The 27,843-nt window shown below is 27.4% G+C and overlaps 2 protein-coding genes across 2 annotated transcripts; both read right to left on the bottom strand.

The window, feature by feature from the left end:
* Positions 1 to 4,669: 4,669 nt before the first annotated feature.
* LOC129984872 (cuticle protein 10.9-like) lies at positions 4,670 to 6,236 on the bottom strand. The gene is made up of 3 exons (XM_056094831.1): positions 6,225 to 6,236; positions 5,915 to 5,974; positions 4,670 to 5,047 (listed from the first exon to the last, which is right to left on the bottom strand). The coding sequence occupies exons 1-3, from the start codon at positions 6,234 to 6,236 to the stop codon at positions 4,670 to 4,672; spliced, it is 450 nt and encodes a 149-aa protein (XP_055950806.1).
* A 9,739-nt stretch (positions 6,237 to 15,975) lies between these two features.
* On the bottom strand, positions 15,976 to 17,395 carry LOC129984871 (cuticle protein 16.8-like). The gene is made up of 3 exons (XM_056094830.1): positions 17,384 to 17,395; positions 17,023 to 17,082; positions 15,976 to 16,350 (listed from the first exon to the last, which is right to left on the bottom strand). Exons 1-3 carry the CDS (start codon positions 17,393 to 17,395, stop codon positions 15,976 to 15,978), a joined length of 447 nt encoding a protein of 148 aa, XP_055950805.1.
* Between the last annotated feature and the right edge of the window lie 10,448 nt (positions 17,396 to 27,843).

The following is a 27,843-nucleotide window of genomic DNA, read 5'->3' as shown; positions in this document are numbered from 1 at the left end:
AAACGAATTATAAACATTTTATAACACACGTGAAAAAAATATTGATTCCTTTTACTGTTGAATATTTGAAGAGTGAAAATAAATAATGAATAACTAATTTTGGGAATGCGCATGTACCAAGATTATAATGAACAATGGTTAAAGAATTATGCAAATCAATTAAAAATGAACGGGTTATAAAAGTGGCATTGGTAAGCAAAACTTTTTTTAATAGAATAATGGCGTTTTGTATAATAATAGAATATATTTTTCTACATAAGATTTAATATCTGAATAACAATTTATTTTTCTTTCATAAGACCAAAAAATTAAAAAGATAATAAAATTAGAAAATTTTATGTAAGCAATAACACCTAATTAGTACTGATGGATTTAAAATTTTTGTCACGTAAAAGAAAATTTTGAGATATTAAAAGATAACAGACAAGGTATAAAATATTTCAAAAATAGAATGAAGAAATTCGTCAGTATAAAAGAAAATGTTGGATATTTTATAAAAGTTTTTTCTAATGTACATGAAAAATATTTTATTTGAAAATTCAAAGATTCACACAATTTTGGTCACACATACTTATGTTTAGACTCTATATTATACATGATTTGAAACAATGCTTATCTAAAGTCTCTTTTGATGCAAATTTCCTAATGATCTTATAGCACATTTTCTCTATATTTGCAATCAATATAATTTTAATAAAAAATCTATCTTTGAAATTCTGCAAATATTCACCTAGGAGAATGTTTTTATTGAAATACACGTTTTTTTCTACAAAATTTATACAAAATAACGAGTATTTCAATTATTGTAATTGTGATTTGTAGTTAGATGTTAACTTCTATTTTTGAATTTTTCTTTACTGCCTTTTTGTCAGCGTTTTGTCATTGTACATATTAAAAAAAAAAAATAAAAAAAAGGTACTTTAAAAATGGCAATAAAATCAAAACAATATTTTTATTTTTATTTTACAATCAATATTCAATGATTTTATTATCCCTAATTTTAATCTGGTTTACCCAGTTTCCCTCTACAGTGCATGAAGATTAATAATTTTGTTTGTAAACATCAAGCAATAAGAAAAGCGAACAATTCTAATTATTTAAATTATCTAATTATTTTGCAAAATTATTCGCAATATTAAATCTTTTAAATTTTTATCTTGCCCTTATAATTTAAAAATTTTAAATATTTTTTGATTTCCTTTCTTCTTGACTTACATAATCATGATATTTGACATATTTCTTAGATATAAAATTGAAAATAATTATGTGCTGGTATTTGATCCACTCTTTTTACTGATTGCAAATTGTTCGAGGGACCGTAGATGTACGTACACAATTGAAGCTTCGAAAATCGTTCAAAATATCGAATATTTTTTTATTGCTTCAAAATGTTCACTGATCCTTTAGCTTTCAAACGATACCAAGATGTTATCAATATTCGGAATATTTCTCGAGTTATAATTATTTTTCTTGAGGTGCTTTCATTAAAAACTCTAATTACGGTTTTTTTTAAAACTCATTTTATGAAGAATGATATTTTCCCACTCTGTTGCTTCATTCAAACAATCATAACTCAACAAGAAATGAACCAAATACAATTATTTATATATCAAAATAATCTGCATGAAACAGTGGATGTTTTGTTCCTCGATCAAAGTTATATTTGTAGAAATAAATTTTTAATAGCTATTTAAAAGTTAAAATTTCAGAAAAAATATCTCTTTTCTATTCATCGTTGATGAACAAATTGTTAAAAAAACTATATATTTTTATGACTTGATTGATGCAGACAACATAAAGACTAATATTAGGCATCATTTCCAACTAGAATTGTGTGTCTGTACAAATTAGAACTTAGGATATCATGTTTCAAAAAATATGCCAATTAGCTCATTTAATATTAATTAATTAATAATGAGTGTAATATGGTTTTTTTTCGCTGAAACGTTTAAACACATATTAATGACCTACCGTAAAAAAAACTGGATTTTTAAAGTTAAAATTTAAAAATAGTATACTTCTAGTGTGTACGTACACCTTAATAGGAAAAACTTTCTCATTCATATAAATATCTAACTTATAAATAATTTTAAAAGATGAATATGCTTAATATCGCTCTCATTCTTTTTTTTTTTCATCTATGAGAAATAAAGTGTAATTATCAATAATTTTAACTTGGAAATTTTAATGAATCTCCATTTTTTGCATTCTATGCCTCTGAAAAATACATTTCCGAAATAATGCTTGTTTGTCTATCTCTCTATTATATTATAACATGTTTTGAACTAGATGGATTTAAATTTGTTACGTAATCATCATGTAAATCCTGAACTTTCTATGAAATTTAAAGTAAAATTATTTTACATAATAGTTATCAGTCTTTAAAGTCTAGATCTCTTGCAAATTTTTGAACCAAAGCCATCTAAGGATTGACGCCTGTCGATATGTAAATTCGCAAATATGAAAATGCGTGAACTCAAAAACGTAACCACTTATATAATAATATTTACTCAATAATCTTGTTATTAATAAGCTCTCATTTATGTCGAATCTTATCTTCAATAAGCAGAAAAAAACTTTAGAAATACATGCTCGGTTTTGTTTACTATGCAACAAATTATAATATGCTCAACAGACACTGAAAATAAAAATCCTAGATGATCTTGTATCAGGGCAATATTTTTTTATAAAGAGAGAGACGAGTCATCATCATTATTAAGGATTACTATAAATTTTTAGGAGTACAACTGCTTTTTTTGCTTCAGTTTTCGTACCGTATTAAAAATAATGAGATGTTTTATAAAATATTCAGGAAAATTTAGAGATCGCAGGCAGAAATCTATTGAAGAATTATTATTGCATCATAATTCAAAGCTTTTTTTATTATGGATGAAGAAAAAAAAAACTAGTATAGTACATTGTATTTTCGAAATTAGTCATTTTTAATACACAGCTTCAGTATGATACTATAATTAAACTAACAGAATATCTGTAAATTGTATAATGCGCATGTGAAATGCTAAAATATGGAAAGAAACTATTATAAATTTATAAAAGTGAAGAAAGTAGTGATTTTTCACGTTTTCCTTTAAAAATTCAAAAGTGAATTAACACTATTATATATGGTTTGTTTGAATAAATAGTTTGTTTGAAGTTATGTTATTTAATCCCACAATTTTTTTTTTATATTACCGAAATGCATAGAATATGTGATGATATTTTTCCTGTCTTCCTCTTCAGAGTCTAAATAATTCAAATATTTCCTTCCATACTTAAAAAAAGCATTGCAGCAAGTCATTTGCTTTTTTACATATTAACGTTTGCTATTAAATTAATTTTAAATGAAATGATTCAACATCGCTTTCCTCCCGCTGTTATGATGTGAAGAGGGGTGTACCAACTCAGGTTTCATCCTTTTCATCTGATCGCGTTTTAAACTTACGAGGTGTGTCCCAAAATAGCCCTAGTGTTGCTTTAAACGGGACGTTAATATAACCAAACTAAACCTTCAATATCGCGTTTTATCTTTCTTGATGCCAGTTTTTATTGTTTTTTTTTAATATAGAAGACAAATAATAAAGAAAATTATTATTAATAATCAGTATTAAAGAGGGGAAAACGTTATGTAAATTCTATAATATATTCTTTAAAAGTATTCGTTGTTAATTTGACATAAAATAATAAACGTTAGTTTTTGAAAGGATGCTATATCTGCCCCAGATTAAACATTGCTTCCCAATATATAATAAATTATTTCAAATGAAGGAAAAAAATTTCCTCAATGGATTAAAATCATATTTTCGTATTACTCCTATTAGAAAACAGCAAGAGATAATTAAAACCTTATAGTGTTGCACTGAGGATACTCCAAAAATGTAAATTAATTCTTACTTGCAACTTTTATATCCTAAGATCAAAAAATTTGTTAGCAGTTTATAATACAAATAATCAACTTAGAAAAGGCATAATTACTTTTAGAAAAGCGTTGTAGTTTGTAATATGTTGAAACTAAATTAAAGAAACACTACAAATTAATAAAAAAATGATGAAACATAGAGAAATGCTCGAAAAATTAGTCTTCATCTATAATGCCTTAAAGAACGTAGATAGTTTGCCGCACGTTAAAGCTTCGCCGTTTTTTCAGTAATAATTGTTCTAAACTATTCTTAGTTCAAAAAATATTTCTTATAATTACATATTAAAGTTGAAATGTGTTTTAAATCAAGCACGTTTTCATAAACCTCAGTAAAATATGATGATTATTATACTTGAAATTTCTCTTGCATGATTGTTGATTATATGGAAACTGTTTAATTATTAATACGATTAAAATCTGAAAATTAAATGCATTTTAGTAGCTACAGATTTCATATTTCAATATCGTTTAGGTGTCATTTTGAATATACATTAAAATATTCATTTCATTTTTCCCTTTAAATTATTATTTTATTTACATGTTTTATTTTAAATATGTATGAAGAAAAATGACTACGAAATACATTTTTTTAAAAAAAAATCATACTTTATTTAGACAATGGAATGAACAAAAATACGCTTATGCAGTGAATAATTAAAAAAAAAAAAGTAAATTCCTTTGGCAACAAAGAATTAATTCCAAAGACTACAAAAAGCCCCATTTAATATTTGAAAGGAAATTCCATCAAATAAATTAACCTTGATAGTGTCCATGATGGTTTGCTTGATGATGATACACTTGAGCATGACCATGATGATGATGATGCTCTTTGTGATGATTTTCATGATGCTGAGGCTCATAGTGATGGTGAGCATGATGAGCGTTGGAATGGAGCTTAACGTGAGCAGGATCGTGATTAGCGGTTCCAGGTTCATTTGTCTTAACCGTAGCCCTGAATCCATTTTTGTCAGCTACGTAATGAACCTCTCTGTGGATACCTCTGTGGTCAGTGAAACCATAGTTTCCCTGAACGTGTCCATGGCCATCACCATGTTCATGTCTATGTTGAGATCCGTGGTGATCTTTAATTTCATAGCCGAATTTGTAAGGTTGGGGATGGTGATGGTGGTTCTGTAAGATATTAAGCAATTTTAGTTGTTTGAAACTTATAAATTGTTATTAGAGGTAATTGTTTAGTACTCAAGTCTTGAATTATTTTATTAATTTTATCAATTAAGATCAATTTTTGTTTAATAACAACATGACCGTGATCAGTATGAAAATCTATAGTTGTTTGTCTTTATGAAACTTAAAAATTATAATTTCTAAAACATTTTCCAAAACATCAAAATTGATAACAATGAATGTGAAATAACTTTCGACATTTAAGAAATGTAGTTCATTTCTTAGCCTAAATTTACTATTATAATTATTTGTGTTTTTTTCGGAAATTCTTTACGAAATTTCTCTCATTATGAGTTTAAGCAAGAAATACTTAAATAATTTTCTTATTTTATATATACGTTTATAACTAAAAATATACAGAAAAATATTTATCATAATAAATGCAAATAACAATCATTTCAAAGACACGATATGTCGAATGTGTATTTTAAAAACAGAGTGTCAGTATTATAACAACGGTGTTGAAATAATAAATTCTATAAACTAATAGGAGAAGAAAGAAAAAAATATTAAACAAATATTTATATCTGAACTATTAATTAATTCAAGTTGAATTTTCTTAAAAAGTTTATTAATTATTTCAATATTTAATTGAAATGCTTTATAAAAATATTTTATCACATATTTAATATAAATTTGTAATAAATTATCCAGTAAATAATAAATATTTTAAAATAATTCTTTACTTATTTAATAATTAGAAGTCATTTAATTTATTCCGAATGAACAATCTATTATAAATTTCTTTTAATTTTTATTTGTAAAAATGTACATTTGGATACTTTCTAATAATATAAATATACAAATTCTTACCTCTTGGTGCTCGTGATGACTGGCATAGGCAACTGCAATAAGACTTGCTAGACACAATACCTGAAACAAATAAAAATCATTATAGCATTGCAAGATTTATTTTAATAATAATAATAGAAGAGGATTATGGATAGTCTTTTTAAATATTGGAACAACTCATTGAATTTTACAAACTGTAATTCTATAGCGTAATTCTGGTTTAAAATAATTTAGCATATATGTGAGAGATAATGATGAGACAGTAATGAGCACATATGTAAGAGAGGCAGTAAAATAGTTTCAATAATCAAAAAGTTTCATAATATTTTACCTTAGAGATCATAATGTGTTGTAAAGTAAAAAATATTGTCTCAAAATAAATTTCTTCTAAGCAATACTAAATATATTTCCACTATTTGTGAATGATTAATAGTGATAACTAGCGAAGTATTTATATACGCGTATACGTGGGAGATTAAAATAAAACAACAAGGTACGAACATTTCTTTTGCGTGTTTTAAGGTCATAAACGCAAAATATTAAGAACATTAGGTCAATATCACATTCATTTCTCAGAAAGGTAAAGTAGATTTAATCAAGCATTTAACACAATAACTTTCTCGAAGAATCAAAATAAAAATATATCTTTCTAGAACTTTAGATTATGATAATGAACGGAAATTATTTCCTTATTTAATCTGTGAAATATTATTTATAGCATCTTTTTAAAAATATTTTATTATTTTCTGATTTGAATATAATAGATTCAATTTCTCTTTACCATATCAAGGGGGATGGAAATTAACGTTATCTAACTTCTGCTGTTTGCAATTTTAAAGCCAAGTCATATTTTGGTGCTTTATGAAATTAACAAATATTCACATTAAGTCGAATATTATAGTAAACTGAATAATTAATAGTTTCCGACATATTTTTCCACTTAAATTGCGACTATTTGCATTTTCTATATTAAAGCATGCGATGTGTGATGTAAAAAAATATTTTGATTAATGAAATATATTGTATTGTTTTTTTCTGCCTTTCAATAATATACAATAGAAGATAGAAAATCGGAATATTGTTATTTAAAAGCACATAAGGAACGGTTTTACTGTGTTATTGCATTATAAGAAAGCACCCATGCCACAAATCACTTCTGACTTCAAGTTAATTATTTGGAATTCAAATAATTCCTTATGAGATTGTCGAATATTCCATCAATTTTTTAAATAGACGACGATTATTTTTATTCACTCGTTATAGAGATCATCAAGTTTTAACATCATCATTTTTGAAAAATTTTGATTTTATTAATAATAAACTTTTGTTTGTTAAATATTAAACATTAAAACAGATTTTAATTTTAAAAAATCTGTGAATTTGTTATATTTATTTAATGAAAAATTATATTTTTCTAATTTAAAGAGACGAATTTTGTCCATATATAATGTTAATAATGTAATAATTGAAATTTGTTCCTCAGTTTCTGCAAAATAATTTAAATTATTTATTTAATAGTTTTATTTTATCCTCAGTATCAATCATATTTTCTCTTATGTTATATTAATACTTTCCTAAAAATCTCTTAAAAATAATAATAGAAAAATAATTAATTTTTTCATTTGAACATTAAGTATTTATTTGGATGATTTTTAATTTCTCTCTATTATTTAAATTATTTAATTATTTTCAAATTAACTCTTTTCGTAGAATTTGTTATCATCAAATTCTACATTCTTCCCATTTTTCAAAATCTTTTCTTTGTTATTTTGTGCTTAATAAGTGTTTTCCTACTGTTTTTGTTGAATGCTCATGAAATTTCAAATTAATAAATGAGCCTAGAGAAAGTTAATAATTCTATTTCTTTAATGCGATACATGTTTAAAATATAAATGCATTTGAACTAATATATGCAATGCCTACTAATTACAATTAATCAGCGTTTAATTTTTAAAGGTAATATAGATTCCTAACTTTGTGGAGACCAACATGGTAGAGTTTAGATTTTAACCATGATGCGATGTTTTATAAAAATCATTTTATTCTTTGTATAGATTATGAATTATTTTATCTGAAACAATATAAAATATTTCAGATTGATATAAATAACTCATGTGGATATAATTAAAAAAATAACTTTACTTAACAGCACTTCTATTTATTTTCCAGTACTTTCTGTTGAATTGAAGTACGAAAAGTAGTGAAACGCAGTTTTATACCCTTGGAAATTCAAGTACTCAAAGAAGGATCTATTAAACCTAGATATGAATGTATTTTGAAAAAAAAAAATATTTAAATAAAAAAAGACTAATATACTCTATTTTTAAATCTAATGGTTTTTAACGGATGAAGTTTGAAAATTCTCAATCACAAAATTTCATGGCAATCTGTATCAAATTATAAATTAGTATGGGATTAGCAGAAATTATTTAATACTCTTTAATCCGTTTTAAAACGTGGTATACTATTTTTTTAATTGAAATAATTATTTTCTGCTTTTTAATACTGCATGTGTGAAATTTTACAGTTGATTTGAAACTAGTTACCGACTAGGTGTAGCGCCATCTATCGATAATGAAAGTTTTAAATCAAAGACTTAATCGCTTAATGAAAGAAAGAATCTGAAACTTTTAAATGTTGCTATAAGAGTGTTAGTCGATGTAATTTTTATGCAATCGTACCCGTAAAACAATATAAACGTTTTAGGCCTAAAACAATTACACACTATTCTATGATGCTTAGAGTATTAAATATCTTCTCTCGCATCTGTCATTTGTTTGAATATTAAAATGTAATGACACTATAACAAAAATTGTTTAGAAAGATAAAGTATACCAGCCACACTGTTTATAATATATATATGTTTCGATGATTTTTTCATGTGAATGTCTTTTATACCAATTTTATGAGTTCTTGATCTCTCTAAAGCAAAGAAGTAAATATTATAGGCAATATATACTGTAATATGAATTTAATATATTGATTTCTGTAGTTTCTCATGTTTATGAGCAAATAGTGATCCATTGCAAATAGCAAGTTCTAAAAACATCAGTGTAAATATTTTTTTTTAATTCAGCATATCAGAGAATATAATTGAATTCGAATCAATAACAAATGAATACTGCATTGTAACCTTATAAATTGCTTAATCCCAAAAATACTTCTCAGAAATTTAATTATATTTAATAGCACTTTCTCTATATTTTTTAAAATTCCATTAATCTCTACTAATAATAAAAGATAATGAATGTGTTGACGCTGTTCAAGACACACATTTAGATCTATAAGTAATAAATTTGGCATAGATATATACTTTGGAAAGTGAGAATGTGCAATTCGGAGCAATTTCATTAAAAACTTTAATTAATTAAAATAAAGATAGAATTTGAGCCTTTTCTATGAAAACTTCTGAAAATATTATGAAGAAATATTATTAATTATAATAAAATAAATTTTATACCATCTTAAAATTTGAAAAGTTTCTTTTCACTTACATCAAAATATTTTCATGAGGTCTTTTGTCTACCTTTGCTTAATTTTAAATACGGTTTTAAGAAAATTTTATAATATATACCAGATCTTAAATGGAATCAACATTGTTTTCATCATTGCTATTAATATTTCTCCAACTGTTTGCTGCTATCACTAATGAGCAAAATATATAACTTTTTCTAAAAAAAATACAATTTTGCTTATTAAGGCAGTTACATTTAGTTTCACATATAAGCAATAATAACTGTTTTTTTTTAATTTTGATGATTTTTAAGCACTCTATAAGCTTAACACTTCTCTATTTCTGTTTTAGCTTATACTCCTATTATTATTACTAACGTTAACGTTTCACTTTCTTATTGAATCAGAGAAGTCTTTGTTGAAGCATTCTTTGATATTTTGCATAAAACATGAAATATATTCTGTAATACATACACACTTCAAGCAATCATGTTTCAGCAACCATATTATTGGATCGGTTGGACATTAATTACGTCTTACATAAAATTAAAATTCAATATTTTGGTGAAGTGAGAAAAAACTTTGAAATGTATAAAGCAAAATGAAGAACGATGCTGAACGATGAAGGTATGATTTTTCTAATTATAAATAGCACGTGTTAAATGAATGAAAAATTGAATTTTAAAGATAGAAAGGAAACCATTAAATTTAAATTAAGTACGAAAGATTCTATTGGAAATATGCGTATTTAATAATTCTAACAAGCCAACTTCTTCAACAACAACTAAAAGCGGCAAGTTTAGCAATTTTTGATACATATATATAATATTTGCTAATAAACATACATTTTTCAAAAATTAAAGTACTCTTCGGATATTTCGTCTTCGTAGTAGTAAAAATATAGAGAGAGAAATGTATATATTATCGTAATCTTCAACGAAGTTAAATGAAGCACAGTGCACAAGCCCTTGATATCTTCAAACGGTTCTTTTTGAAAGTTGCAGAACCGGAAGAAACTTTTTAAAAATTAATTGCAATCAATTTAATGCTTATGATACGCTTTTTCACTCAAGAATTTAGGTGATGTGAAGACATATGATTGCGTATAGGATTTTTTAAAACAATGTTATTAAGTACTTACATTTTTGGATTTTTGAATAAAATAGATTGAGAAAAAAAAATCTACGAAACAAAGTTATATCATTTAAAAACCATAAGTGTCTTTAAAATTTTAAAGAAATTTTTTCAAAAGGAAGTTTAAGTTTTTTTTTTTTTTTTTTCGCTAAAAAGATGTTTAATTCGAAGACCTTATAATAAAATATTTTGCATCTAAATTACAAATGTATTGCCTGGTTTGGAAACTGAAGAATAAACTACATTGTTATCTCCCTTTAGATATTGGGTTTTAACTGATATTCATTTATTTTTAACAATGAATAACAAAGTATTCATTTATTTTTTAATTTTTTTGCTACATATTTTTAGGAATACCAATGCCACTTGCTGCTGCATTTCTTGCGTATTCTATTAAAAATGATGAATGCATTATAAATCATTCATTAACTTATTGAGGTATTTTTTTCATCACCAAATCCCCTCAGGGGCTCACCTACTATAGGTGAGTACGGGTGTCCCGATCCCGAACTACTTTACCCAGGTACCCAGGGATCTTTACTCCCTTTTCGTTTTACTCTCCACTACGTCTTCTGCTGTCTCCTTTTTTTTTCTTTCCCTCGAGGGTAGGCGAGGGAGCTCTCCATGAGAAGCTGTCGCCATTCTGTTTGCTCCCTGCTTCTCATGGACAGCTTATACCCCCACGTGTTTGCAGTGCGTGGTGACCCATTAGACGGGTGGTGCACTGTGGTCCCCGGTGTATCAATCGGCTTGTCGCTAGCCACCCGAGTGGTTAGTATGCTAGTGATCAAGCGAAGGGGTTACTCCTTGGGCTTGGCGTTAAGGGTGGTCACTGTCCCCGGGGGTAACTCCGAGCGTATAGGTTCCGGCTAGCACCAAGGTAAGCGTCGAGGCTGGTAATGGCCAGAGCCGGTGGCTGCCTTCCCTTGTTGGACTCCGTGGTGGGCGGTGCCGTCGGGCCTGAATTTCCACCAATGTCGTATGGGCAAACGGAAATCTGCTCCCTTCAGTGGGCAACAAATCGTTTCAAACAATTCAATTACAGCTATCTTTCCAACATTTTTTCTCATAAAAAGAGTTTCCAAAACGAATGAGACTTTTCATTCAGTATCTCTTTTCTTAGTCGAAAAAAGCATCACTGGAAATATCGGAGAAGTAAAATGCACCAAGAAGCTTCGTTCCGGAGACTTGCTAGTGGAAGTTCTGTCCCGGAAACAATAGCAACATATAATGAAATTGAAGTCATTCTCTGATATCCAAATCACCGTTTCTCCACATGTTTCTTTAAATTCCTCCAAGGGAGTTATATAATGCGGAGAAATGTTCAATGATGAAGAGGAAGAAATTCTCAAAGAATTGAAAAGCCAGGGGGTGAGTCATGTAAGACGTATATCAATACGGAGAAATGGCGAACTCCATAAAACAAAACATTTGATTTTGACATTTGGGTTTCCAAAACTGCCAGAATACATTAAAGCAGGCTATATGCGTCTTTCAGTAAAACCGTATATCCCCAGTCCACTGCGTTGTTTCAAATGCCAACGTTTTGGGCATTCTAAAACTTCTTGCCGTGGGACACTGACCTGCGCCCGTTGTGTACAGTTCGCAGTGCAACTCTGTAGAAAAGTGTGTAAACTGTAAAGGTGCACACACCTCGTATTCTAGGAATTGCCCAACGTGGTTGCTTGAGAAAGAAGTAATAAGTACAAAAATAAAAAATCAGATATCTTTCACCGAAGCTCGGAAACTTGTGAAATCCCAAACCCCTACAGGCACTAGCTTTGCTTCCAAAGCTCAGACAAAAGCTAAGCAGTCAAAATCTTTTAATATATTGAATGATTCTTTGGCTTTAGAAAAATCAGCTGCAATTCCCGACATACAATCTAATTCTAATTCAACTAAACTAAGTATTACTCAGAATGAAAGTGTGTCAGTTCCGGCCTGTGATGTTACGTCAGCTTCCCAGGATTTGGCTGATTTTCAGTTAGTAACAAAGAAAAAGAAATACAAAAAAAAAAACTCTGAAGAAGTTGAAAACCAAAAGGAATCAATGTCAGAAAAATCCAAATTTTGGGTAACCTCGCCTATGCAGGTTCCGACTTCTGCTACTATGGAAGTAAACAAATCTGCGTCAACACATGTGACAAATCACTCTAAAGCTGTACATAAAACTGATTATTTACCAGCTTCTACGATTTCTGAACACATTTCAATAGACGATAATTGTAATAACAAAAGTGACAATGATATCGGGTCGTCTGCGGCTGAGGACACTATAGACTATGACCCAAATGAAACTATTGAGGAAACTTCCCCTGTTATTTATCTGCAAGAACAACCAACAGTAATATTTAAAACCCCTACATCAACTGATAATCTTACTGTTAAAGAAAAATTAAAAAACAGCCCATTTCATTGGGTTGATTTTAAAACCTTTCATCCTAAGACAGTTAGTACCCCTGTCCATGACAAGTACACAAAAAAATATCTTGTCAAAAGGCTGTAATGATTTTTTATCCCTAGTTTTGACATTATCATTTGTCTATTGATTTCATTAAATATTTTTAACAATTTCTAGAATTTTTATCTTATATTAATTTACGTATAGTTCTCCATATTTTAGATTTTTTGTCACTTGTTTGGTTGATCTTTTATTCATGAGTTTCTAAAAACTTTCCATTTTTGCCATTTGATTGGCGCAGTTTAGCCAAACATGGCTCTTGCGCCATTAAACCTCAACCAACCAACCAACCAACATTCATCACCAAATATTTGATATTTATTTTATAATATAATTCAGAAAATAGTTTTTTTTTTTAAATTTCTATTAGATTTCAAAACCATTTAAATCATTGAAATAAAAGCAGGCATTATTATCAATTTCAAAAACATCATTACTTCTTAAATCTAATTTTCGATATGCTTTTAGAATATTAATTCATTTTTTTTTTTTGCAAAACTGAATAATACGTCAAATATTAGAATTTCTTTTATATGACTTATATTAGTAATATATGACTTACATAGTGTATATATGAATTCAATTAGGATATTTTTTACATGGTATAGATGTCAATGCAATTCAGAAATAGACGAGATAACTTTTTAAATCTTAATTTAATATTGAAATAAAAACATCCCTTGAATAAAAAATATAAAAAAAAATGTGGAAACAGTACCTTTTGAAACACATTTCGAAAGTAATTCGTTCTTTTGACACTCAGTTAAGAATTAATTTATTTATTATCTCAGTATTACATTTTTTTAAAAAAAATATAAACTGTTATGCTCATTGAATTTTTGAATATAAAATATTATTTTGAATTTTCGATCGTAATGCAAAGAGATTTTTAGACATTTAAGTAAATTTTTTTAAAAAAGTTTTCCCAATTTGCTTCCAAAACCTTACACATTCTTATTTTTACTTAAATCATTGAAAAAGAGTGTGAGAAAAATATACATTCCAAAAAAATCTTGATATTGCAACTCATTTTTACAAATCTTTTAAAATTTTTCTCAAACCAAGATACTACCTTAAGTCAAACACTATAAATCTCATCTATCAAAGCAATTCTATAAATGAGATAATATGTTTTTAAAACTTCATTTAATATTGACATACAAAAAATTGTTCAATAAAATCACGAAAAAAAAAATTACTCAGCGAAATATATTTCTCAAATACATTCCTTCAGTTTTCAGCCTAAATATTTTACTTTAGTTCATCATAAATATTACTTTTCAGCATAAACGGTCATGCTAAACGTTTCAAACTGAATTTTGATTTTAAGATGCTATTTTTAGTTTTCTATAGTATTGTTAAGACAAGATCTTACTACAATGATATAAAATGAATTTTTGAAAGAAAGTTCTATATTAATTTCCACAAATTTACGCATGAGCGAATCACGCGTAAATTTTTAGTAATTCGCTTTTCGATGATTGAAATAAAAGTTGGACAAATATCTACAAAAAAAAACAAAAAAACTTCATATTATTTTTATTAAACTTTTAAAATGTTATTAAAACAATTGTTTGTCAGTCGTAGATAATATGTCAAATGCTACAGCTTAATTTTTTTGTACATCAAAATAATTCAGAAAATAGACGGGATTATTGTAAAACTTCATTTTACAATAAAATAAGAAAAGTGAATGAAATTTGAGAAAATGTTCCAAACGATCAGCTAAAACATCAATTTTTGGTCAATCATAATCTTCGCTTGTCAGATCACTGTCGCTTTCATCAGTAGCAGATAAAACTGTTTTAGTTTCTTCATCAGTGAATTCAACTTTATTTTTGCTCATAAATAGAAAAAAAAATTACTCTTATAATTAAAAAAAAACTGATTCACGATATGTAAAAATAAAGAGTAGAAATTCACAACTGAAGAAAAATTTGTAGAATGGCTCTTGTGCAAGGAATTCGCCATTTATATAACTTAACTCACTCTATGAAGGAGAGAAAAAGAAAAACTCCCAATTTTTATGGGATCATTTAATGCTATTTGAAAGTCGTAGTTTGTACTTGGCATCAAAAAATTCCGACAGTCCTTTGATGACAGAATAAGACGCTAGAAATATAAAACGACTTCCCTCCACAGTAACAAGTGTCGCTACCCATTTTTGAGACCAGTGAATAGGCATCAGAGTCAATGCAATTCTTTGCCTTTGTATCTTTACAATAGTATTAATATTGAAACGAGTTTCTGATGCATATCCGAAAATTAAACAATGTGCCGGTATCCGTACATATCATTCATTGTTAACAGAGAACTTCAGTGGAAAATTTCTTTTATAGATAGCCATAAAATCTTTTCGATTTTGAAATAACAATACGTGGAAATAGAAACTTAAAACTCTTTCAAAACACAAAATATGTGCAAACAACGTATTTTGTGAATCCCTCCCTAAACATACCACCTTAAAGCACAGAGGAATCTTCTGTGATCGTTAGAGATAACACGGACCTCCTGGAGTGCATAACACAGTAACCGCTTTTAATACCCATCTCCCCTGAAATTCAAGCGGGTGCCCAAAACTGACTCACTTGGAGGTTATAAGATAATTTCCAAAGCACCCGAAACTGCCCGGCTAGAAGTGAGAGGGTTTTAAAAGTTATTTAAGTGTAAATAAAATTGAAATTTGAAAACTATACTCATTTTAGTAACTACTGATTTCAAATTTTTATTTCCTTTAGGCGGCGTTTAGAATATATATTTAAAACTTTCTTTCATTTTCTATACGCTTTACATTAACTCCATTTTCGCATACATTAATTTAAATATATATGAAGAAAAATGATTCACAGTGAAAAATGATCTAAAAAACAGATTTTATTTATGCAATGGAATGAACGAAAACACACTTATGCATCGAAGAATTTTAAAAAGGAGGGGGGCGTTCCCTTTGGCAACAAAGAATAAATTCCAAGGACCAAAAAAGTTCCGTTTAATATTTGCAAGGCAAATCGAATAATTTAACCTTGCGAATAATTTAACCTTGATAATGTCCATGATGGTTTGCTTGATGGTGATACACTTGAGCATGTCCATGTTGATGATGATGCTCCTGATGATGGTGCCCCTGTTTGTGAGGTTCCTGATGATGAGTATAATGAGCATCGGAATGCAATTTAACATCAGCTGGGTCCTGATTGGCTGTTCCAGGTTCGTTGGTTTTCACAGTAGCCCTGAATCCACTTTTGTCAGCTACGTAGTGGACTTCTCTGTGGATACCTCTGTGGTCAGTGAAACCGTAATTTCCTTGAACATGTCCTTGACCGTCTCCATGCTCATGTCTGTGTTGAGATCCATGGTGATCTTTGATTTCGTAGCCGAATTTGTATGGTTGGGGATGGTGATGATGGTGCTGTAATATATTAAACAATTTTAAATGTTTAAAAAATAACTGCTCCAGATATTTAAAAAAAATGTTTGTGAAGGTGACTTAAAATATGAATTAATTATTTAAAAACAGCTGAAATAAAACTATTTAAAATTCAGAATATATTTTTGTTTCCATGATCGAGTTTTTAAAAATCTATATTTGAAATTTTCCACTTAACTTCTTTATTTTAATTAATTTTTCTTCCTTCGACGTCTTGGAAGAGAAATATTTAAATTATATTCAGATTTTAATATTTAGTTTATAGATATAAATGTATGGAAAAAAAGTTTTTTCTTAATAAAATCAAATAACAGTTATTTAAAGCATTTCAAAGAAATGCCATCAATACTTTTAAAAGCGGAAGAGAGGCGAAACAATATAATAATATATGTCGAGATTAAATGAAAAAACATTAAATTGGCGTATATATATGAAATGTTATTTCATTCACTTTAAAAAGTTTATTCTATTTACGTTTCTAAAAAATTATTTAACCATAAAATTAATTTATTAATTCTTAATTATTAAAAGCTAGTTATATGTTAAGTTTTCTGTTAGCAATCTCTCTATTATAAACTTCTTTTAATTTTTGTTTACAAAAATGTATGATTGTCTAATTTCTAATATTATAAATATTCATAAAGAATCTCATACCTCTTGATGTTCCTGGTGACTAGCATGGGCAACAGCACTAAGAGTTGCTAGAAATAAAACCTGGAACAAATTATGGACAATATATTAATCATAAAATGTATTTTAATGATGATGGCAGAAGATGATTATGAATTATATTTTAATTAAAACAATTCACAATATATTAGAATTAATAGTTCTTTGAGATGATTCTAATTAAAGTGGTCAAGTTTTTCTATATTGAATAAATACAAATTGTAGGTATGAGTTTTTAAAAAAAGACTAAGTTGATTATAGTTATATATTATTTACATATTTAGCAATCATATGACAGATAAACTGTAATAATTGCAGTCATCTAAAAGTTTGATGAATATCTTACCTTAGTGATCATGATGTTTTAAAGTCTAAAGTTGTCTCTCAAAACGAGCTTCTGCTAAGCAATACTGAATCTGCTTCTACTATCAATGAATGACTTAAATGCGATGGCTGGACAAGTATATATAAACGTATAATTGCGGTGGGATATAACTGAACCATATGGTACGAACAGTTTCCTTACAGGTTTTAAGGTCATGAATGTAAAATATTAAGAATATTAGGTCAATATCACATTGCATTTCTCAGAAAGGTAAAACAAATTTAATCAAGCATTTAACACAATAACTTCTGAAAAGAACCAAAATAAAAACCCGTGTTTCTTGAACGGCAGATTATGGAAATGAAGAAAATTATTTCCTTATTTCATCCGTTAAATATTATTTGTTGATTTTTTTTAATATATTTCGTTATTTTTTGGATATAAACTCGTTAGAAATTAATTTTAAAATCATATGAATTCAAAAGATTCAATTTTGATGTTTCTAAAGACAAACATTTTCTTGCATAATAAAGATGATTTGATGTGTGTATAGATATATTTATATATATTATATATATTCGAGATATAATAATATCATTATAAAATATAATTCTATTTTGTGTAAAATACTAGCGTATAATTTTAAATGAGCAGTTCTTGTATGAGTGTGTGTGTGTATTATATATGTATATTATATACATATATATAATATATATATATATATAATACACACACACATAAAATTTATATATATACTAGCCGCCTTTGGCGACCAGCCGGTTCGCCAATCTTAATGTTCGTTAAAATTTTAATAATTAAATATTTTATGCAATTTCTACTTTAATAGCTTCTTCATCAAAATATTTAAAAACTTCAAATTTTGATTATCATATAATTCATTCATAATATTATAAAGGCCTTCAGTCATAACGTAATATGTATCTCTCTCATTTTCTGTTAGCACCCGTAGAATTTATGCTTTAAATTAAAGTGGAAAGAATTTATCTTCAATTAATATAATAATATTTTTTACTGAAACAAAGCATTTTTTTATAATCTGATTACTGAAAATAGAGTCACTCAGCGTTTAAACTTTATGGGCACTAAAGAATATCTTTTTAAATTTATGTAATATCTCAAGAGTTGGTCAACAAAATTTTCTTAGATTCATTATGAGCAGATCGATTAATTAACAATGTTTAAATTTAAATGCATCAAACACTAAGAAAATAAAACGAATCGTTTAAAATAAACGGTTGAAAACAGGTTTTAAAAAAACTACTTAAAAAACGATGTACTTAAAACTATAAGCATATACAAAAAATATATAACTAACATAAATACAATTTACTTACAAAAGCATGCAACTAACCCAAAAATAATTTAAATCATCCATTGATAACGTTGTCATGGCAACAATCAGAACAGAATGCGCATGCGTGAATTTTCTTCGCTGATTACGTAACGCAAATACGTGATTTTTTCTACGCCAGTTGGGGTAACGCTATGCGGATTAGACATTTTTAATTTCCTTTATTCTGCTTTATTTTAATTCAAAAGTACTTCAGAAGGAATCTGAAAGATTGATTCATTAACAATGTTTAATATTAAATGCATCAAACATTAAGAAAATAAACAGAACCGATTGAAATAATCCGCCGAAAAATTTTAACCCTAGCCTCATTACTGTTGGGAGAAAAAAAAAAACTGAAGCCTTTCTCGTTTGGCGCTGGGGATAATGGAAGATTTTTTTGGCGGAAAAGTTGGCGGTGGGGAAAATGGAAGATTCTTTTGGCGGGAAAGTTAGTTTTTAATTAATAATTAAAATTCTAATTAAAAATTCGAAAAAAGAAACCCCAGGTGCACATTCCCAACCTCCAAGGTATACATGTACCAAATTTGGTAGCTGTATGTCAAACGGTCTGGCCTGTAGAGCGCCAACACACACACACACACACACACACACACACACACACACACACACACACACACACACACACACACACACACACATTGAGCTTTATTATAAGTATAGATAATATAAAATTTTATTTCGTGTATCTTAGAAATTGTTCTAATGATTTGGATCCAATTTATATTTAGGTAAGCTTTTGCTTTTTAAGTTTAAATATATAAGTATCTATCTGCAAATACGCGATTTCACACACACACATTTTTTTTATGCTATTAGAGTCTATTTCTATCTGCTCTCATGCTGACAATGTCATGTTGCACCATCTCTTAAATGCTTGTGGTACTTGTATTGTTGCCTTTGGGGGATAACCTGCCGTAGGATATAATCATAGAATGATACCTTAAATTTTGTGAGATTGTGCTATTTGACATTATTCGAATGCGAATACGTTCGGCTCACATCCAATAACTGCACGCAATTATTGCGTTAATCAATAAACTTGTCGTACAAATAACGTTATCGAATTTGCGCATCTAATCAATGTTGGAAATGTTTTCTTTGGTTTGACGAAGAAACTAGTACGTTTTACTTAAAATGCGTACTTGTAGCCAACTTGTGCGCTTTACACTGCCTAGGAAAACTTTGAGAAAAACATTTAATTTTAATTAATGCAACCAAGGTTTATTTCAAGAAAATATCGAAGAAAATCCTTGAACTTCGCCAACCTTAATCCGAATTTCTTGAACTTCGGCGAAAAAAAAATTAACGAACGAAGTTTAGTCTCTCAGGTACTAATTAAATAAATGACTGCATTTTTCGCTTTAAGAAAATAAAAGTCATAAAATATTCTCGATGAAAATTACCCAAATATTTTTGAGAAATATTTTTAGAATCAGATTATATAGGTCAGAAGATTATATAGATTCTCTATAAAAAATAAAATCATTAAAATAAAATGTTTTGCCTTTCATTCTGATTGCATTATTTGTACCATATTAAAATATAATAAGAGAGCATGCAGTGCATTTTCTAACTATATCTAGTTAAAATGGTCTCAAAACTTCATATCTCCTTTTGGCTATGTTAGGGAAGAAGGAAAATTACTATTCCAGTTTTCGCTGTTTACAATATTAAAGCAATGTCATATTTTAATGCATTACAAAATAAACTTTCACAATATTTTGGGTATTGTGGAAATTGAATAATTAATACTTTTTAACATATTGTATAAACTTAAACTGTGACCTATTCAAATTTGTCTCTAATATGAATTTTCTTTATTAAGGTTTGCTATATGTAATATTAAAGGATATTTGCATTCATAAAATATGTAATAATTATTTATATATTCTACCTTTCTATGGTAAACATAAAAATATTTAAAAAAAAATGAAAATGTTTGTATTTGAAAATTTATCTGTAATAGTCAGATGAATTTATTATTGTATTATAAGAACTGTATATTACTGTATTTTCTTCATTAATTTGACTAAGTAGATATATTTTTAGTGCTTTTGTTCAATAAATTATATATTTTACAACATTCGTTGTAATTTCGGTTCATAAATATGTCTAGTTAAATTTAATAATGATTCCATTTCCACAACGGTATGCATGTTTAAACGATGAAAGTATCGAACCAACTTATACACGCTCTTAAAATTCAAATTAATCAAAATTTAATTTTTTTTTAGTTGATCTGTATTTATTTGTTCGTAAAAAACTAGATGATAGAACATTTTAATAATGCTGTGATATTTCAGTCACTCGCTTTTTTCCCCTACATACATTGGTAATTATTCCATTTAAAATATTACAGAAACATTTCTTACTAATGTTAATAATTCACATACAAATAATTACAAACGATAATATTTAGAAGCATTTCTTTTTCTATTTCCCACTATGCATTACTGAAGTGAAGTACGAAAGTTTTTGAATTTATGTAGATAACATTTACATGTATACATCATCATATTTAATAAAAGTATCTCTAAAACAAATCTGTTTAAAAAAATATGAATATTTTTTTAAAAAATTTAATATACTACCGCGTTTTGAAATGAACAAACAATTTTTAAACGGTGAATTTTTGAAATTTTTAATACTTCTTTTAAATTCTCTATGTTGGGTTATAAATTTGTATAGAACTAAAAGAAATTTTATATTTTTATATGTGAATTTGAAAATGTGGTATATCAACAAATGTTCTTTTTTTAAATAATTATTTTTTACTTTTCAATGTTGCATGTGTGAAGTTTTACAATCGATATTCAACTAACATCCCAATGAGCTAAATACTTGGTATGGATTCATCTGTCGCTAATGAAAGTCTTTAGTCTTTTAATAAAGGAAAGAATCTAATAATAAGCCAGACAGACAGACGATGCAATCATTCCTGACAAAAACAAGACAAACTTAACATGTTTCAAATAGTTTTATTTTATGATGATTCGAGATAGAGGCATAACTTTTTTTCATCCATCGATGTCGTTTATTTACACATTAAAAGATAATAGCATAACAAAAGATATTTATAGAAATAATAGTGCATTCCTTAATAAAGCATTCCAGGTGCTTTATTTATGATATACATGTTTTGATGCATTTTTTCCTGGGATTAACTTTTTCATCAATTTTAAGAAAATGAGCTTTAGGAGTTCTTAATCATTCTAACGAAACCATTTTTTGGACCATACATACTACAGTAGGAGTTTAACGCTATGATTTCTGAAGTTTGCAGTACTTGTGTGAAATTTGCAATACTTGTGCGAACAGTGAGTTCTTAATTGGTTTAGTTTAGTTTAGTTATATTAACGTCTCTTTTGAAGAAACACTTGGGCTATTTTTGGTCAGACGTAATTTTGAACCGCGGTCAGATGATGAGGACGACACCTGTGCTGGCACCCCCCTCTCCACACCACACCAGCGGGAGAACGTTTGGTCATGACGGATTTAGCGTGTAACAGACAGTGCGTTCTTAAAGCAGCAGTATAAATTATCTTTAATAATGTAGTAAATCAAGGGATCGAATTCAAACTACATTATTTTCCCTTTATTGCTAAAATGAAAAACAATTTCTTCGAAATACCTTTACATTTAATATTACTGACTTCAAGTTCTTTAATATTGAATTAATCTCTACTAAAATGAAAGGTAATGCGAGTATGTGTGTTTGTGTGCCCGCGCATGCGTATGTGTTCTCGCTTTCTACGACACACCGCTAGTCCTATAGCTATTAAAATTGACAGAGATATACTTTGAAAAATGGGAATGCATACCTCAGAGCTATTTCATTAAAAAGTGGAATGAATTAAAAATTAATTTAGGTTTGGCGTTTAATTGATAATTTCTGAAAATATATAATAAAAAGTATATTTAACATCTTACAATTCATAAATTATCTTTCCAATTGCATCAATTTATTGACCATAATTTTTTTAATGTACGTTTAATTAATTTTAAATATATTCTTAAAAATGGACTGTCTTTCAAAATATTTTCTAAATCACAAATGTAATTCACATCTTTCCCATTGTTATAACTAATAATTCATCCAAGGATTTCTTTTATTGTTACTGAATAAAATAGTCGATATTTTCATATTGAATGTGGTTTCATTTCACTCATGCTATAAAAAAATTTGATTACCAAGACAATTACAATTAACGTTTGATTTCGCAAGTGAATAATAATGAAAACACTTTAAATTTCGATCATTTTTAAGAACTTTTATGTCATTACTCTTTTAACTTGACGTTTTGATTCTGTTCAGTGCATTATTGTTATTGAAGAATCATGTGATATTTTATATAAAACATGAAACATATTCTGCAGTACATACAATTTTCAAACATAAAAGATTATATATATAATATATATAGCTATCAAAATTGATATAGATATACTTTGAAAAATAGGATTGAATACTTCAGAGCACGAACGTTCCTCGTTCAGCAAGCAAATTGTTGAATTAGTTAAAGTTTAATTATGTCCTAGTTAAAATTCAATAATTTGGAGAAGAAACAGAAAATTAACAAGGAAACTAAATGAATATAAATGTATAATGCTTCTAGTGATTAATAGAACTAGTTACATTACTAAAAACTTGAAAGTTCAAAAATGTAAGAGAAGAAATTAAATTTATATTAGGTACGAAATCTTCAAATGGAAATTTGAATAATTAGTAACAATGATAATTCAAATTGTCAGTAAATATAAAAATTCTAATAACTTCGGATAATATTTTTTTGGCTTGTAAAGATGATATTTTTTACTTCTGTCATTTTTATCTATCCTTAGTGTTCTTTCATTAAACATTCATTTATAAAATTCATGAATATGAACATTCATGTTCCTAAAGCATATTCATAGTTTTTTTTTTAAATATTTCGTATGATTTTGTAAAAGTTCAGACATAAAGGAAAAGTTTCACTTCAATTTAATAAACACGTTTCAAAACAATGATTGTTTTTCTGGCTTCTTCACAAATTCAAAAAAAGTTAATATTATATATTGCTTGTTTTAGCAAACTTAAAAATGCCAAGCTTGTTTTGTTAGTTGTTAGGCCATCTTCCTTATTCTTTAAAATCCATACAGCATTTGATTAAAACTCTTATCTTTAGAACTTATTCATAAGTTTTAAGTTTTTATTCATTATTTCAAAAATTGCAATACAATAACAAAGTATTTGTTTATCAACATAATAACTTCAGTTATAAATCAGTGCTGAATTTCATAATTTGTTTGTTCCATGCTGTTAAAACACAGAAGGATTTTATGGAAAACATCCAAAAGCTTAGATTTTACAACAAAAAAAAATGCTGAAAATGAATTTTTTTTACCTAAACTTCATGGTTCACGTAAGGATTTTAACGCAATATATGTATCCTTTAAAATATTCTTATTTTATTGGACTGCTAACCATTTAACTAAGTAGAATTTCTTAAACTTCTCTATAAAATTTGCACTATTCTTGAGACTCTATATGTACAATATATAACTTTTGAAGTTATTTATTTTTACTTCAGACTGAATTATGGAGAAAAAAAAATTGTAAGTACTAATTTCAAATTCCAATTCTCTTTAAAACTCCGATTTAATTTTTTAATATGAACATAAATTAATTTATATATATAATATAAATTTCTCTGTTATGAACAACAAAAAATAAGAATAAAAAATAATGAAAGAAATTATTTTTATTTTATGCAATGAAAGGAAGTAAATTTATTTTATATATTAAAAAATTAAAGAAAAGGAAATCCCCCAGGCAACAAAGAATTAATCACAAAGATCAAAGAATATGCCTTTCAATGTTTATAACAAAATTCCTGTCACTAAATTAATCTTTAGAAGGTTCATGATGGTTTCCTTCATTATGATACATCGGAGCGTGACTATGGTGATGCTCCTGATGATGATATCCCTGTTTCTGAAGTTCTTGATGATCACGAGCATAATAGATTTGGAATGTAATTTAGCTTCTGCTGCATTCTGATTTGCTGTTCTTAGTCCATCTGTCTTCACAGTAGTCTTGAATCCATTTTTATCAGTTACGTAATTAACCTCTCAGTTGATGCCAATTTGGTCAGCAAAATCGTAGTTTCCTCGAACGTCATGTCTGGGTAGATATCCCTTGCAGTCAATGTCATCGTCAAATTTGCAAGGTGGGAGATGGTGATGGTGGTGATGGTGATGGTGCTGAAATATTTAGCAGTCTTAAATGTTTGATTACAATTTTCTGCGAGATATCAATACAAAATTACCGATAAATGTTAGTAACCACAACTTCAGGCAACGATTTATGCCTAAATAATGAAAAATTGTATTTTATAAAGCGTGAAAAAAGTTATTAGAAAAAAAATGGCTGGAGTAAAGAATTAATTTCTTAATTTTTTTTTTCTTTATCGATCTTCTCGAGTTTCTCATTCAGTTTTTCTATGTGAACATTATTTTTTATGCTTAATTTTAAACTAATATAGGTTTGTAAAAAAGAAATAAAAAATTCTATCTATGGATTTCCGTTTGATCTTTCTTTGAAAAAATATATTGTAGTAAAAAGCATTTTCTATAACAGTAAAATAATCTTTCATGAGCAAAAAGTTGAAGTGTATTATTAAAGACTCTTATAATTTCCATTAAAATGTTATTAGTATACCGCTTATAAATTGTTTAAATAATTTCAAAAATATAGCTTTATGAAGAAAATTAATTAAAATTTATAAAACATTTTTCCCAAAAAACGTAAATTTAAAACCGTTTATGAAAAAAATTAATTTAAAATTTATAAAATCCTTTCCTCAAAAAAAGGTGTTTTTAATAAAAGCAGTTTTTGTGATAGTAAAAATTTGTTATTATAAAAAACAGTGCAATGTAAAGGACTTAATATAATTTCCATAAATATTTTATTACTATGCCTCTTATATTTTGTTCAACTAATTTTAAAAATTTTATTTTATAAATAATAGTAATCTAAAATTTAGGAAAACATTTTCAAAAATAACAAAATTGATCTCAAAGAACACAATATATATTTCGAATTCGACAAATTTTAATTCACTTTTTAATGAATTTTAATGGTTCCAAATGAGAAATCATCTCTTATTTTTTATTGAAATGTTCTACGAAATATGTTTCATCAACTGTTTTAATGGCAAAAGATAAACACATTGTGATTTTTTATTCATTACTATAAAAAGTTTTAAAAATTGTACATGTAACTAAGTGCAATGAAAAGCCATTAAATGCATTTTGAAGATATGGCATGTGTACTGAAATATGAAAATGGGGGAGGACCACAGGACGAATCATCAATGAATCAAAGAGATTAAAATAATAAATTTTTATTTATTATTTTAATCAATGAAAAAAGAGATTAAAATTTATAATTTTTGGAAAATAATTTTATTTTTAACCCAGTTAATTTATAGGAGGAATGAATAATTACATAATCTCCAGATTTAAATTACTTTCTATTAGTCATCTCTGCATTTAAGTTCCTATATATAAATTTGTATATTCCCAAATTTAATTAACGTTATAAACATCAGAATGCATGCAAATTCTTACCGGAGGCGGATGACTTTTGGCAAGCACAGCTGCACTTAGAATTGCGAAAAATAATATCTGAAAAGAATTAGCATTATGATTATAACATATTGCAAAAGTATAATTGTGTTTAAATAATAGAAAAAAGGACGCTTTTTTCACTAAAAGAAGTATAAAGTAAAATTATACTAATTTAGAAGTTTATCAAACGATTTGCTTCACATTTTACAGATGGCTTAAGATGTATTATTCACATTCAGAATTAAAACATAATTTATATTTATCTATTCTTTAAGAAATCGGATTTGGCTAATGAATAACACGAATTTTTTTTACACATTTTTGTTGTGATCTACGGTACTTTACACGCCCGCTAACAGTTATCTGTCAGCGATTTAAGCCGAATGAGCGTCTCTTGTTTCTTTAGTAGCTCCAATTAGGGCCAAGAGTCCGATTAAGCTACTTTATGCGTCACAGTCGCTTGAACAATCCCTTTTTACAGGGGGGCAGATTCACACAACCTTACAGATAGAACACAGAAGAGGAATAACCATGCCCGAACTGGTATTCGAATAATAGACACGCTACCCCTATGCCAGGACGCCGGCTTTTACACATGGTAAAGCACTAAAAACAATCAAAATATTTCTAAATGAATCGATCACTTATTGCCTAGTTCAGGAACTGCATTGCATTGAGAAATTCTTATACCAAATTTGAACAAAAAATATGCATTAAGTTTGAATTTATAAAGTTTTTCTTTAAAAAAAAATCAGTCACGTTCTATATTTAAGAAAACAGCATCTAAAGATGCAAAACATCATTAAAACCTATGTAAATTCAAATATAAAAATCAATTCCAAACGATAGAAACAAAATAACAAAGGTTTTATCAAGAAATCTATTCTAACATAAAAGATATTAAATAAAAAAACAATCCATAATTGCTCAAAAAAATCGACTTTTCAACGTAATCATTTAATTTGCGTAGTTGTTAATCAACGTAATAAATAATTTAAAAATTTCATAATATTTAGTACAGAAAATATTTTTTTTTAAATATTAAAAAGTATATGAAAAATTAAATTCATAATAAATTGAAAAATAAGTTGCTATAATGAATGACTGAAAGCATTTTTGTAACATTACCTTAGCGATCATGATGTTTTGAAAATGAAAACAAATTGCTTCCCAAAAATCAAATTTCTTCTACGGAATATCAGTTTCAGTTATACGGTTTGAAAATGGCTTAACTGCTACAGCTATCCAAATATATATATGCGCATATATGTAATTAAATACAGCTGAGCTACATGTCACAAATAATTCACTTACATGTGTTACAGACACGATTGCAAAACATTAAGCATATTGTGTCAATATCACATCATACGACTCAGATAGAAGAAATCGATTTCATCAAGCATTTACAGCGCTAAATTTCAACTAGAACTGGAAAACACGTCTTTCTCGAATGTAAGATTATGATAATGTAGAATATTACTTCCTTATTTCA

This window comes from Argiope bruennichi, chromosome 9 (assembly GCF_947563725.1).
Source record: "Argiope bruennichi chromosome 9, qqArgBrue1.1, whole genome shotgun sequence".
NCBI classification, from domain to species: Eukaryota; Metazoa; Arthropoda; class Arachnida; order Araneae; family Araneidae; genus Argiope; species Argiope bruennichi.
Note: the sequence above shows the minus strand (reverse complement) of the source record. Positions and strands in the feature narration are given on the sequence as shown.

What these genes read in the sequence shown, in the direction of transcription:
- LOC129984871 (XM_056094830.1), bottom strand. An exon ending in GTCACCAGGAACATCAAGAG is followed by an intron (nt 16,351 to 17,022) that starts GTATGAGATTCT and finishes AATATATTACAG; the next exon opens with CACCATCATCACCATCCCCA.
- LOC129984872 (XM_056094831.1), bottom strand. An exon ending in GTCATCACGAGCACCAAGAG is followed by an intron (nt 5,048 to 5,914) that starts GTAAGAATTTGT and finishes AATATCTTACAG; the next exon opens with AACCACCATCACCATCCCCA.